General features: G+C 37.2%; 1 protein-coding gene across 1 annotated transcript in view; it reads right to left on the minus strand.

Moving 5' to 3' along the window:
* Positions 1-1658: 1658 nt before the first annotated feature.
* MALRD1 (MAM and LDL receptor class A domain containing 1) overlaps positions 1659-15865 on the minus strand; it is a 306398-nt gene continuing 292191 nt past the window's right edge. Inside the window, exons 37-41 of the mRNA XM_019470989.1 lie at positions 14150-14232; positions 13967-14057; positions 4235-4310; positions 2521-2577; positions 1659-1787 (exon numbers count right to left, since the gene is read on the minus strand). Coding sequence (XP_019326534.1) covers positions 1659-1787; positions 2521-2577; positions 4235-4310; positions 13967-14057; positions 14150-14232 — 436 coding nt within the window. The remainder of the gene's footprint in view (positions 1788-2520; positions 2578-4234; positions 4311-13966; positions 14058-14149; positions 14233-15865) is intronic.

The following is a 15865-nucleotide window of genomic DNA, read 5'->3' on the forward strand; positions in this document are numbered from 1 at the left end:
GAGTGGTGAAACACTGGCACAGGTTGCCCAGAGAGGTGGTGGATGCCCCATCCCTGGAACCATTCCAGGTCAGGTTGGACAGGGCTCTGAGCAACCTGATCTAGTTGAAGATGTCCCTGCCCACGGCAGGGGGGTTGGACTAGATGACCTTTAGAGGTCCCTTCCAACCCAAACTATTCTATGATTCTATGATAACTGATGATACTACAGGGGATTACAGAAGAGAGGGGAAAGGGAAATAGGAGGTTTTACAATGCAGCAGAGTGGCACTTATAAGTATATTGTCAGAAAGGTATGGAGAGAATAATGGACAAGCATGTATGGGAATCATGCGTTGTTACTTCTGCTACCCGTGAAACAACATGGCAGTCAGATAAGAAAACCTAAGTCAAAAAGTAGTTCCATGGCCCCAGGTAGAGAGCTATGGACTACTGTTATGCTATTAAGAAAAAGAGAAAGAAAAACTAAACAAACCAAAACAAAACCCAAAAACAAGCAGTCCTGTGCATGATGGAATGAAGCCAGGCATCAACGTGCTTTTCTGACTGGAGTCTCGAAAGTCTAATAAATGTCAAGCATTTCAGCTTTCTCTGAATGAAGGTATTGACAGAGATACTGTCTACTATTCAGATGTCTGTTTTTATGAAATTTGAAGGAGTTTAGTATCTTTGAAACTTGCCAATGGGTTTAAAAAGTAGGCTTAATTAGAAATACAGTAAGGGAGGAAAACACAAGCATAGCAGGAACACTTAAGCCTTCAAGCTAAAAATGACCACCATATAATTCAAGTGGGCATTATGGAAGATGACATAGCGTCAGGTTATTTGAAGTGTAAACACTATTACAAGCTATGCCTGGTATCACAGAGGATGACACTCAAAATCAGGAGGCAATCCAGAATTCCCCCTCTTTCTCATATGGTCGTGGGTTGACAAGTTTCAGCTGTGTGGGAGGCCAACCTATTCAGCAGAAATATGGTTTCCTGAACATGCTCGTTTCCACCCTCTGTCAACCACTAAGCTAAATATATCAGTAGCGCTGTGGTAAGCACTGTAGAGCTGACCAGAAGGGAATTTGGTCAGATATGGCTATCAAGGTTAATAATAAACATATTTTTTAAAAATAAGTGTACATACCGGTATGTCACATTGATGAATCACACGCTGAGCTGATATGCAAATCCATGATTCATGACCATCTTTGATTTAGCTCGATATGTTTCTAATTATACAAAGACATTTCTTTTGCTTCTGTCCCTTGGAACACTAAAATAGCCATTTAAAATCCCTTTCTAATGCAAAATTACAGAAATATTTAAGTCATCATTTCTCAAATAATAGACATAAAATTATGATTCCCAAACCTCAAGAATCTGGATTTGATTAAACATTTTATTAACATACTGGAATTTGGACTGTACAAATGTAAAATGAATTCATAGTAATAGTTACCAATCTCTTTCTGCTCCAACAGAAATGATGGAAGACTACATATATATATGTTTTACTTATGTATGGATTCCATTTTTAATATAAAGTTACTTTCTGAACATAATTATTTTAATAGAGTTATTCTGTGAAGAGTTATTCATTCATATTGCAAACGCTACAGTATCATGACATACTTTCAGATTTTAGAACAAATCTTCAGGCAAAGAGTTACAAGCAATATTGATCCTGTTTTATGTCTATTTTCAAGGAACTGCATAATTTCTCCATGTCTTCTGATGTTTCACCATAGAGAGGATTTGGAAAAGAAGTAGCATTCACATCTTCATTAAATGGATACTAAAAGAAAAAACATAGAATGAAATTTAAAAACCAAGTAATTCAATTAATTTGTTAGAATGGACATATGAATGGCTGTAGACTCATTACAGAAGTAAAATATGATGTTAAGTTCAAAGAAAACTATAAAATCTATAAAAATTTTAGACCGGATTTTCAGCTGATAAAAATCAGTATAGCTCCACCAAAACCATCATCCGCTACATACACCTGATCAAGTCATTTAACCTTCTGCATCCATTCCCACCTTTGTTTTACTTGTCTCCAGAGCTCTTGCTCTAACACATATATAGTAGTATTTTGGGAGAATCTGTGTACAATAGTGTAATTACAGTGGGTCACTAATTGTGGTACATGGTATTGTAATTTAAATGACTGGTTTTAATTTTCTTGAATGAGGAATGCATGAGAAAAGAGATAATATGAACTCTTCAGGTAAGGACTTCTGTAGTTCTAAACATTTTCTTCAGCATCTGCCTTACTGGAAAGTGTTGAACTACTGTACGGTGTAACAAGTAGCAACTGTAAGCAACATTAATGAAATTGCTATTATGAGGTCCTTGTCAGCCAATCCAACCCTGGTCATCTTTCTCGGATTTCCAGAGGTGCTAACATTATGAGTAGCAATATAACATTGACTTTAAGTGACATTTTTCCCTTTCCTCTGCAAATGAATGTTATTTAATAGCCCAACACATCTCCTACTTTAGAAGAGAAATGTGTTATTACATACCTCATGCCATGGAGAAACACTGATTTGAACAGCGGGTGAGGTGACATACCCAGGAGACTATAAAAAGAGAAAAACTGCTTCAGAATATTTTTAGTGAGCTGCAAATAATATTCCGAAAATATCCTTCCATGTGGCTGTCTGAGTAACACACTCTGTGGATCCAAAACTATGAGGCCATATAGGCAAGTGTGTGGCAACACTAGGCCCACATGGTTTTGGTGTTCAGAAAGGTCTGGGGAGAATTGTTCTTTCTTTACAAAACTTATAGACGCTGCAAGTGCGTAACTTGTGGATATTCAGCTGGAGATAAGAGCTGTTGCTCCTGTTTTACCATATCTTTTGACTGGTGATACACCATTCAGATTTAAGGCTCATCAGACTCAGAGAAAACTCATAACTCTTGTTTTCCCTTTTAAAAGAAGAATTAGTGAAAACACGTATTTTCCCAATCTTAAAGAAAATAGAGGAAAATCTGGTACAGCACTGGACTTCAACCATAGTGCCTGGGGCTGTCTTCTATGAAAATGTCTCTCCTGACACTGTGCTTCTGTTTTCCAACTTGCTATTAAATGAAGCCTGTCAGGAATCTATTTTAACTAAAATAAAAATGTCCTGATAAATTGGACATGATTGTGATGGGAATGTTTCCAACTCGGAGCTCTCACAAACCCCAACCTGTGAGTGAATTAATTTGATCTAATGTCTCTAAAATCAGGTGTAAGGAAGCTTTTATAGAAAGTAAATGGCATGTCATAGTTAATCCTATTCAAAGCTGCAGTAGAATCTTATATTACTGACTGTGGAATGGACAAGGAAGTTGTATTTTCTATTTCAAAACAAGCCTAGTTCTTTCAATGGTAATAAGGATAGTATCAAAATGAGGGAAGGAAGGATGTTTTAAACATTTTTTTTTTGCTCCTTTTACCTCCAAGGTGCTTTGTCTGTATTATTTTTAATGATAAACCAAATAACAGAGAGAGCTGCATTTTAAGTCAATCATATTTCTCAAACCTAAACCACAAATTTTAGCTACCACTGTAATTTGATAATTAAATCTTGCCTTGAAATCTTTTGTTGCAATATGTTCACTTTTAGATACATATTTTATTCACAAACTTCTTTGTTACTCTAGCAGTCTCTTAATTATGATCAACAAATAGTACTAGGGAAATGTGACTAAGTGTTTGTTTAGTGTCAAGGTGAATTTTACAGTGATGGGAATAGTAATGAACATTTAAGGTATTGGGAAGTGTTATAAACTATTTTATTAAAGCTAAGTGAGTGTGCAAAGGCAGCTTGGGTGCTGAATCATGCATTTTGTGTTTTTGTTGTTAGTCGTGCTTTTTTTTTGTTGGGTGTTTGCTTTATATTTTTTTTTTTCTAGAAGCAAAAGTAGACAAGTCCCAGTGAGCTTTTTCTTCTATATGTCTGGCTAAATATTTCATCCAAACCTCTTTTTTCTCAGATTCAGCAGCCCACAGTCAGTATTAGTTATAAACATCAGGATGTTCTCAAAACTGAGTTGATTTCAAATCTGCCTGTGTTTTGAAAATGCACTGGAACTGATCTGAATGATGCAGCAATTTTTAATTCTTACTTCTTTTATTAAATAGCATTCAGTGAGGGATTACACTGTTTGTTTTAAAGGAAAACATATTTGAGGACTACAGCCTCACATTTTTCTGAATGTATAGAAACAGCTATTGCTATTTACCTTTACTTTCTCAGATGAACTAAGGTCATCGTACAATGGGTTGGCAAATGAAGCACTAGCGGTTTCCTCCAGTTTCCTTGAAAAGTCAAGCAAACAACAAAAACACCCACGATATCACACAGGTTGTCAAAGAACCAAACAGTTTCAGGTTGAAAAGACTTGAGTCAAAAAATATAGATAGCTAAATATATTTCCGACTGAAATGAAATGAAATTAAACCAATGTTCTGTGTAAGTCAGTCATGCATAGGTTAAAATAATAATTTTTCATTTGTTGCTGCTAAAAATACATATGCTTTTGGATATGCATAGAGCTATTAGGTATTCATAAAATGCAGGTACAATGCTATACATTAAAGAAAACATGATATTAGCTAAAAAGTTGCATTGCTATAATGTGTTTGCATGTGATGAGATCATGTTCTTTCTGTATTTTGTTACTACCACATTAGAAATTGAGTAATTAACATGGTCTTAGGCTCCAACTTCAAGAACACTTGTTATTTAATTGTTATAAGAACTCTTTTTTCCAATTAATTAAGAAAGAACTTGCCTTTTAGGTCAAAATCATCAGAATTAGATTTAAAGCTATAGAAGTTCCCCATACCTTTTGCTACAAAGTCAGAAATATTTAAAGAATCACTGAAGTTATTGGAATGCAAAGGTTTCATGAATGAACACAATGTGTTAAGCAATTTATAATAGATGACTAGGACAAATTGTACTAATTATGGGTCTCATGTCCATTACCTCAGCTAGAAGTTTAAAGATATGCTTTCCTGACAGAGGCCTTCACATATTCCTTTTTTTGGAAGCATTTATGACCTGTGCAGTTAACCCCATTAATTCTGCAAAGCAAAGGGTATTTGGGGATGGAACTTTCTGCCTACATCTAAATTTTTTTTCTGTATAGATGGCTGGTTGCTAATATTTCACAATGCTTGAAATCATCAAAACTGTTCCAATGCCATATAAAAAGTAACAGCTGCATTAGTTAAATTTACTGAAGAATGAAGCAGAAGCACACTTTCTTCTTTTTTAATCTTTGTTTTTGAGGAGATGCATTGAGTTGGGTTTTTTTTTCACTAATGCTTTTATGAATAAGAGCATATACATGCCTTTGTGTATATAGAAAGCTGTGTTTGTACAGTATTCTGAAATAAAAAGTTCCCTACAGCTAATATTCAATCTCAATGACTGAGACAGATTTTCTTGTATCAAAAAGTGTTTCTATTCCAAAGCTTCTCCTACAGATGGTTTAAGCAGTGTCTCCCTAGGAACTGATAGACAGGCTCTGTGTTACTGTGGCAGGCAGGACTGAGGGGACAAGAGCAGTCACGGAGACACAGCCAATGGAGATGTTGGGAAGGGAAGCTGTTGTTTGTCAGCGAGAGCCACAGGGGAGACACACTGCATGATTTCTTTTGCAAAGAACTAAAACCAGAATGGATGCTTAGGAGGAAGGCACAGGTAGGCTACAGAAATATATCACCTTATGAGTTAAATCACTGCAAGAACCTAAGTTTGGGTTTTAGACTAAAACAGACATGTCTCCTTAAAATCTTTCACAAGACTGCCAGAAAGTAATTCCTTCTAATGCCAGCCTCATAATTCAGTTTGATTACCTGACACAGCAATGTGGAGAGCTGAATACTTGAACCTGTTGATGTGTTCATTTGATCTTAATCTTAACAGTAATAAATCATGATATTCTGAAGCTTTTAGTTAGTTTAGTGAAGCTATAATATATTAGGTTATTTATATGCCTCCTAAGTGTATATTTGCATGCTAATCCTCCTGAATAAAATCCAGAAAATGTACACAGAATTGATTTTTACTCTAAAATCACACCGTGGCTCACAAAATCTGAGGTCAGAAGCCAACTCAGATAAGAAGTTTTCAAGGAACTTGGCTCTGCTTCTAAACTAGCACCCAAAGGGCCAGATTTGCACCCCTTAATTTTGGTGTCTCATTTAGACATCACAAACCAACTGTATGGCCTAACAGCATGATACTGAATTAAGCACATCGATTCTGGAGTGTGGATCAGTCAGTGGAGATACTCCCAAAGGGCAACGCAAGTCACACAATTCTCAGTGGGAATCACCTTTAATGTGCCAATAGGAAATTATAAGGATAGGGACGGGTCTGATTCTCTTTCATCCCCCACTCCCCCATTAAACTTAAGCAATTTGTTCAAGACATATATATTGTTTATTTGGGCAAGAACACGCTGAGTACTTAGGTTTGTCCTGAGGGCAGGAGGGACGCTGAACACAGATCTCCAGCTTCCTCTGCAAGGAGGATAACTAACCAGCAGGATACTCTGCCAAACTGTGGGCACCACAAAGAGTGCTGGCTGAGTTCTTCAGCAGCGTCTGTGGTTGCTGTGTTTAGTGCTGAAATTGGTCCTGCCTATGTATGTGAGGTTTTCTCAAGCATGAAAATTGAGTCTTACTCAGGTTGTCCAGCAGATTTCAGGTGTCCCTCTCCTTTAGGTCTGAATCATGAAAGATCATATGTAGTTGGGCACCTAATCTTAGGGACTATGGGAATTTTATGGCCCAAAATATAGACACCGGTTGAATTTATGTACCCCAGATTTAAGTGAAGTGGAGAATAAGCTTTCTTAAGTTCTCTCCTGTTCTTAGGAACCTTTTTGCCAAAGCAGGGCTTTGGAAGTCACCTTGAATATATTACTTTACATATAACATATATGTTACACATATATGCACATAGATGTATATATATGAATGTATTTATACAAACATATGTATGGTTACACCTTGTTTGTGAATGTAGCAAACTATTCTTTCTAGAGGATACCAGTAATTATCCTTAAAATTTTCTGAAATATTTTCAAATGACTTAAAAGACCTCAAAGAATATATAAGTGAAAATTTAATCACATGTTTACACAAGTGCTATAATCCATCAATTGGATGAGGTGGTAACTGCCTGAAGAAGTCTGTGCTTGGGAACTGAGATGACATATTCACATTACTTTACACGTTGTGAATACATCCCTAGAAGAAAACACAACACATTAGCTCTTTAGTTAATTAGAAATATGAAGCTTTCCTTATAAGAGCAAAGCAATGTTATGCCCACTCCAGTGCTCTGTCACCAATATAGATACTGCTGAAGAAAGCATAAAAGTGCAGCGTTAGTCAGTGGGGTGAGTGTTGCCATCTGGTCATCAGTTTACACCTAATTTTAAACTGCTTGATCGCGCAGTTTAACTAAATGTATTGCAGTGGCTTGAGTTAAGCTCATTCTTGCAGTGCTTGCTGTTACTTGACATAAGTGAAACATTGCCCTGATAGAAAATGATAGCTTATTGCTACAGTAAAGAGCAATATGCCCATCATAAGGTCTCATGATGGGAAGAAAGTTATGTATGTGTTACCACTGTACAGTAAGGGTGACTTACAGTAAGGTGACTCACCACTCACAAAAATTACGGTCCAGAATAATTAATCAATATGAAATGTTTATACATCTCATTCATGAAGAAAACCCATAAATGCCAAGTTCAGAAGACTGTACCAAGCAGGGAATAATTAGGGTTAAAAATGCCAAGCATAGGATGGTTTAGGAAAAAAAAAAAGACTCAAACGTGGGTAAGGCAGCTCAGAGAGAACTGGCTTTTCTAACATAACCAGAAATACCACAGAAGGAAAGGAGAGGATTAATCATCTTGGGATGAGGTCACATGGGTCATAGCTTTGCTAAACTCATCTGCATTCTTAAGTAGCAAAAACTACTGCCTTGTCATAGGTTTATCCACTACAGCTTCACAGAGATGGGAGAAAGTTGTATACTCCACAAAATACCTGCCAGTATATAAAGGGAGAGCTGAGTAACATCATGTTTTTTAATGGAAAATGAAAGTATCTAGATTTCGGTTTTTTGGATGCAATAGTGCAGAATTTTGTACTTTTCAATATACTTTTCAATGAAAAATCAAATATTTCTTTTAGACAGTACACAAATCTGTAGGAAATACAGTACTAGAAGAGTGTATATCATCCGGTCCATAACAACAATGACAAAATCCTAGTGGGTCAAAGATTCAATTAGAATTAAGCTACTAATTAAAACAATCCCTTGAAAGAATTCTTTATAGATGTTCTAAAGATTCTGTTCTAAACAGAAACTATAACTCAATTTCCAAAGCATTTATAAACCTTTTGAACTAAATTTAGGTTTGCAGAAGTAGGCTATATTTTGCACATCCCACAGAAGAAACAGGAGGCATGATGCAAGGAGGACAGACTTTCCAAAAGCTGCATTTAGAATCATCTACAAGTCACTTGGATGCTTGATTAGGCTGTTAATATGCTGTCTGAGCTTCCTAGGTCTGCACTTTGTACCTTTTGAGTCACTTTAGGAAACTTAATTTTTTTTTTTTTAAAATCAGTACTTTAAATCTTTCATCTTGGTGATCTTGAAGGTTATAGACTGAGAGATTTGCTCTCCTCTTTCAGCATGTCACCTCTTGTTTCTTTGCAACCTTTCCTATGTGTGGTGGTTGAGAGATGTACGTTTCAGAAAACCTGAAGACTTCTGACTATAGCACTGAGTTTCATCTTTCAGAAAAAAAAAAAAAATTCTACGGAAGGAGGAATGGATTTGGATAGCAGCATTAGACTAATAAAACAACTCCAAAACAACAGTTATGGCTGCTGCTTCCTAGGTTTTTTTTTCTCATAAAACTGTACCTTTTTCTCTCATTCTACAAGAATAGTATCTGTCTCCATTCCAGCTCACAAGCTGAAAACTGTTCAATAAATGTCATTCTATTGTCATTCTGTTTATCACTTTGGGATATAGGAACAGAGGCACAGCCAGCAACGACCTCTGGCAGTCCTTCAGATCCACTTGGAGAGCCTCCCCTGGAATATGCTATCCATTCCTCCACACCAGACATCCAGAAGGGTATGGTCTAATTGGAGAAAGTCCTAGCGACAATGACTGGGAATCATCATAATTGTAAGAAAACCTTAACCATGAAGAAAGGCTGAAAGCACTGAGCTTGTTTAGCCTAAAGAAAGCAGCCTGTAAGGAGGCATGACAACTGCCTTCAAGTACATAAAAAGCTTTCTGCAAGGAGGAAGGGAATGATCTGTTCTTGTCCATGGTGAATAGGAATGAACTTAAATTGTAAACAGACATATCAGCAGTTAAAAAAAAAAATTCTAACAGTAAACTTTCTTTCTACCTAGGGTGCCAAGATTGCCTGAGGATGCCATCAAATTCATGTTGCTAGAGGTCTTTAAGTGCAAACCCAGAAGTGATACAATTGAGTCTGTCCTGTGGCAGGATGGAAAATGGCCTCTGTTGGTCCTGTTTTCCCATGATTTTCTATCATTCTAAAATATTTTCTCAGAGCACCTCAGTTGCTCACTCTGTTGCCTGTATGGCAAGATACATTGTTGGTATGCTTTGGAAAATTTAATGTTCTGTGTTCATTATGACTGACAGGACTGATAATGGCTGTGGTACATTAGCATTGCAGCTGATGGCACAGGTCAAGAATAGGAAAGAAACAAGCTGAAAGGATCCAGGGACATTGATTGCTTTGGAGGCAATAGCAAAGAAACATAGCTTAGCTGGGTGGAAAGTGTTTGATTCTCTCTTTTTAAAGTAAAATGAAGCATGAGAAGGCAGCTGCAATAAAATGGAAGCTAAAATGAAGCTTTGCTTCTGTTTGGTCAATAAGGACAGATGCCACTGAAGGAGTGGAGTAACTGGCAGCCTTTCCTTCTGGACTAAAAAACATAATCTATGGAGCACGAACAGGAATGTGAGAAACTTATAAGCTTCCTCTGATTTGGGGTTTCTCTACAAAAGTTTCACATATCCCCAGCTGGGAGCTGGGAAGTAGCTTGCATATCTGAATGCCATTGTGGTAATGAAGTACACTGCTGTCAAGCCATGTGGCAGTCTGCTTTTGTCCATTAGGAAATAAACTTATATGATGACCTCCAGTAACTCCTACTCAGGCACTGAAGAGTTTAAAGCCTGCAGATCAGAGATTAAATTCTCGCTAAGGAAGGAGAAGAAGGAGAGAGCGAAGGGTAAGCAGGACATTCTTTCTGGGTTGAAAGGCGAGGTTAAGGCATTATCAATCTTTCCAGTGAAGAAAAAGAGGGACAAATGTAACTCTCAAATTCTCACCACTGTTAGTGACAACTTCTTAGCCAGCAATTGTCTAAGGGGTCACCAGCCTACCCCTACTGTCTGCTACCTGGTTTTCTGGCGAAAAAAATTAGTTCCGTTGGACTCTGAAACTTCTCCTCCAGCTCTTCTGCACATTCCTGTGCTATTTCCATTGCGGCATAGATGGACCTGCACTCCATTTTAAAATGTCCTGGGAGCCAGCACCCACAACTAATGCCTAATGTGCCTCTGAAGGACCAGCTGCCAATGCCTGCATGTGTGGTTCTATATCAGTAAGGAGAAAGGAGACACTAATAGAAATTATTAAAAAATAGCTAGGAAAAGAATTTATCAAAAGGCAGTAAATATGGACTCAAGTGTGTGAAAGCTTCCCTGTGAAAGAATGGCCAAACAGGCACTCCTAGAGTGCCTCTATTGCCTAATGATTTTAAGAAAACATGACCCAGGAAGGCTAAAAGCGGACACAAGCCTTTGAAATGAAAATGAATTGTAGGAAAGTATCATTCATGTGCACAGTTAAATTCCTCTAGTTCATCAAATCCCCTTAAAAAAAATCAGGAGTAAAAGCTCATGCCTCTGTGTGGTGCTGTCACATTGTACATTTCACAGACTTATGCAAACACAAGTCACTTCTTATTCTAAAACCTTATTTTAAAGATCCAAACTTCAGTATGATAACATTGGCTGCATTTTGACTAGTCACTTTTGATTACTGATTAAACAGTTAAGGAATAACTTGCCTTAATTTACTACTATGTTTCCAGCTGTGCTTTTTGTATACCAAATCATGCTAGGCAGTAGGTAGTTGGAGAAGGAGAGACAAACTGCCTGGATGAGCTTATCTTCTCAAATTGAAACTCTCAGATTTAATTGTTTTCACAATTTCACAATTTCAGTCAAATTGCCATTTATTAGCTAGATTATTTCTTGATAAAATGCCTGTAAAATGCATTTTAACTTACATGTTAAGTCAACTGTGATTAAAAACGATGAAAATAAAAATTTTTACTCTGTACCATGGGCAAAATGATTTGACAATCTTAGTCAGTTCCTAATAGACAAAACTTGGAACCATAAAAATTTCCATCATCATAACTTACCTTTTTGGCAGCTCCAGTGAAAACAATCAAGACCAGAATGAGCTTTGCTGTGTAAACTATCTAACCCTCTATTTCAGAGCTCTGATTCTTTTCATGTCAGGGCTGTAATATATTCTTAGTGCCATAGTAAGAAGATCCTCATTCATCCCTGTCTTATTACATACCAAATAGGGCACTTAAGTTTTTGGCATCATATTGGCAACAGGGTCCTTTTCATGTACAAAAAAGACTCACTATTTTTTTTAGCATGTATAATTACAAGAAAGGAAACCTTGAATACAGATTGTGGGTAAAAGAGAAGTGGGTGGCAGTGCAGTAACCAGTAACCGAGCATGTATAATTACAAGAAAGGAAAAAATATTCCTTGAATACAGATTGTGGGTAAAAGAGAAGTGGGTGGCAGTGCAGTAACCCTTAAGCAGACATTTATGAAAGAAAAATGTAAAAGGGAGTGTTTAGAGCACAGGAGAAGTAGTGTAAGAAAAAATAATAATTTGTTAATTAAAACACCATCAAACATGTTTTGAGAAAAAACACTAGACTTTTTTTGGCAAAAATATTAATTGAAATTACAAAAAAAAAAAAAAATCAAGCAGCTCTTACAATACAACTTATCTTGCACTTCTGAGGTGCCTTTCCATACCTTAGCAGGTTGTATATATGTGAATGAATTAAGTCTTAAAGCCCCTGTGAAGTAAGATAAGGAAATGCTATTATTCCCACTTTACAGAAGAGGAAGCAAAGAAAGTAGGTGAAGCTATGCACTCAATTAACAGTAGCACAACCACTAAATGCTCCTGCTTCAACATTTTGCTTCTGTGTCCATAGACAACTCTACCTGTCAGGGGTAGCATGCAGTGTTAGGAGATGTGTCAGCAGCAATAACGTCAGGACAGGAGTCTGCACAGTTTAGTAGATAGTTTGGGAGATAACAACATCCCCAAAGAGAGAAAGGTCTATAGCACAGCACAAGTTTAAAGGAAAAGAGACAGCTTTGAAGATGAATTCTGGAGAAGAAAATGAGAGGTGAGGGAAATCTAACAACATGAAAATGGACAAGGCAATGCACAACAGGAATTGCTGAAAGGGAGGAAGGGACAGTGGTAGGTACTTCCTGACAGGGAAGGATCTAGCAGAATAAGTCAACAGATGGGCCAAGAAGAAATAAAAGTGTTAGAGGAAAATAAGAAACAGCAATTTTTTTTTTTAAAATCTTAAATTTGGGAGGAGAGAGAAAGCAGACATTATCAGAGGGATGACAGGAACGTCTAGGAAATATGTCTGTGAAATAATGAACTGTCAGTCTAATGCATATCTTAAAAAAACTCTGAAATCAAATAACTGGATGAAGAGAGATCTCTAGTACTACTAGTACTGTTATTCAAAGCACTTGAAATAAATTTTGAAATAAACCACCACCGAGTTTGCTGATTTTTTTCCTTTACTGAGGATGCACTTTATGCTGTAGGATGTCAGAAGATAATTTAGTTGCTACTTGCACAGTACTAATAGCAAGCATAGTACTGGATGGAAGAAATATAGATTTTGGAAAAAAAAAAAAATCACCATCTAAAGCACTCATTCACCATGAGTAAGACAGGTCCTTGTACCACAAGCCAAGAGCTCTGTACTGGGATGAGCCTAGTGCAAGATGGCAGTATTGGATAATGGGTCTGAGACGAAGTGGTAGGGGAAATGGGTGGAAGGAACAGATAAGGTGACATTGGTGGGACACAGCTGAAGAACCACTGATTAAGATGACTAATAAAATATTAAAATAGAAAGTCAGATTGTGAGTGTGTCTGCAGTAATTAAAGGAGAGGGTGCACACACTATGATCTGTAAAACAGATTGCATAATTCTGCAGTCTCACAGCTTGCATTTTTCCCAATCTATTAAAGATTTTTATGAAAAACCCTAATATTTTGAAGTAGAAAAACCCCCACTTTTATTCCATCCAGTTATCACAGGGAAACTACTCAGATGTGTGTAAATATTGAAATATTTAGGGCAAAAATGTCCTCCCAGGTGCATGTGATACTCAGTAGCTTCAGGAGAAGCTGTGAATCCCCCTGTAAGAAATTAATTTGGCCTCGGAGGTTTCGAGACACCATAAATACCTTCTATTTTTCACATTTAACTATCATGTACAAAAATCAGGGCTACTGCTCTTAAGGTGGATAAATGGTAAATTTTATAGTTTAGGAATAATCATACAATGTTACAATCAAAACATTCTAAGCAGTCAAGCCGTGACTCATTGTTTCCAGACTGGGGTCCCCTAAGGTCAGCTTTTGTTGCAAAGCTAGGTTTTATGCTTAGTATTGCATATGAAGGCAAACAGACTGTGGGGAGATTTAAAAGTTGAAACCAAAGAGATTGGGCAGTTAGCCATTGCTTTGCGCCACATTTGTGTCTGCTTTACACAAAATAGAAGTTTCACTTACGTTTCTGGCACTTTCTTCTTCAAAAAGAAATACAAGGCAGCAGCTGTAATTTTAATCAGCAGGAAACCGATACCCAACCCAATCCAAGTATCTGCAAAATGAGAGCAATCGAAGACAGGAATAAGTAAAAGGAAACACTCAAAGAATGAATTGAAAGATATTTCTTTCTTTTTACAGACCCACCATTTTGAAGGAGACTTGAAGTTGGAGGCTGAAGAGGCTTAGCACTTATGTGGCAACGGTTTCCTTTCCATTCTTTTTCACATCTGTGAATAAAACAAAAATTTGTGAAAAAGGGAGAAGCAAAGATCATAAACGGTGACAAGCACACAAGAAATGCGAATCCTTTCAAGCACTTTTGCCAGTGGCTAAAGCTCACCCAGGAATCACAAAGAGCAGCATCAAAGTTAATAGAATGAAATGTACGTGAGAAATACACAAAACAAACCTGAGAGAGAAAAATAGAACAAAACAAAGTTCAAAGATTAGAATTGGCTGACTTGCCCGTGTTGCCATCATATTGTTATCCCACAGCAAAAGAAATTTGACTAATTTCCCTGTTATCCCCCATGTGAGGGCTAAATAGGTTTCTGAGCTGATGATCTGGGATCCTAATGTAGGGAAAGATACATGATTAGAGATGAGAAAGATGTTTTTCTCCCGCCACCTAATCTGTCTCTCTTTTGTTTTTCCATTTCCTTGTAAAAATGATACCCCTTCAACAAATGTCTCTTCAAAACCAAAGCACTACATTTGAGCTAACAACTGCAGCCATGTCAAATTATTCTAAATTTGCTATTTGGTTCAAATCCAGTCTTGATTTGAAGTAACCAAAATACAAACAATCTGACACAAGTTTTGATGTTTTACTTTACACTTGTTGCTTAACAGTTAATCACAGTCACCAGAAAAGCGTGTATCATTTCTCACTTTAATTTGTCTGTGTTTAGCTTTTGGTTACATGCTTTCATTGTGGCCTTCTCCATCAGAATGAAGGGACCTTGGAGACCCAGGTGATCATCGGCTGCCTCTGCTGAGACAGGTGGCAGTTGGGAGTGCTCTGTGCAGCCCTTCTGGGTACCCCAGGGAGTCTCAAAATGGCTGTAGGCACCTACATTTACAAACCCTAAATGATGATTAGTGTAAAGGGTTGTTAGAGGGATAGCTACATATTGACACCTAAATTCCAGGCACCGCACTTGAGCTGAACCCACCCTGAGTCTCACAATGGAATGACTTCTACCAACTTTTCAATTATCTGCATGGCTGGTGGTTTATGAGCTTCATAAATTTTCAACTTTTTCTTTTTAAAGGAGCATCAGAAAGAAATTATGGTAGTAATCCAGTTTCAGTCCTACTAATGTCTCATGAATAGGAAATTAGTTTCACTTCTCATAATTTCTCTCTTTACAGTTTCACAAACTGTATTAACGGGGCGGGTATTATTGTATATTAAGTTGCTTTCTCACTGTAACGCCAACATTTTTTTCATAGTCACCATTTTTAATAAAGTAATTTCTATTTTGTAATTGTGGTTTCCTCTCCTGCCCTTAAATGTATAATATGAAATCTCACATATACACAATTAAATCTTTATATTAAGGCTATGTCGTGGTTTAACCTCAGTCGGCAACTGAGCACCACACAGCCGCTTCCTCACTCCCCCCCGCCCCCAGTGGGATGGGGGAGAGAATTGGAAGAGTAGAAGTGAGAAAACTTGTGGGTTGAGATAAAGACAGTTTAATAATTGAAATATAATAATAAAAGCAATAATAATAATAATGATAATATACAAAGCAAGTGACCCAGAATGCAATTGCTCACCACCCGCTGACCGATGCCCAGCCAGTCCCCGAGCAGCAGTCCCCCCGGCCAGCTCTCCCCCAGTCTATATACTGA

Source organism: Aptenodytes forsteri, unplaced genomic scaffold, assembly GCF_000699145.1.
Source record: "Aptenodytes forsteri isolate BGI_AS27 unplaced genomic scaffold, ASM69914v1 Scaffold336, whole genome shotgun sequence".
In the NCBI taxonomy this organism is placed as follows: domain Eukaryota; kingdom Metazoa; phylum Chordata; class Aves; order Sphenisciformes; family Spheniscidae; genus Aptenodytes; species Aptenodytes forsteri.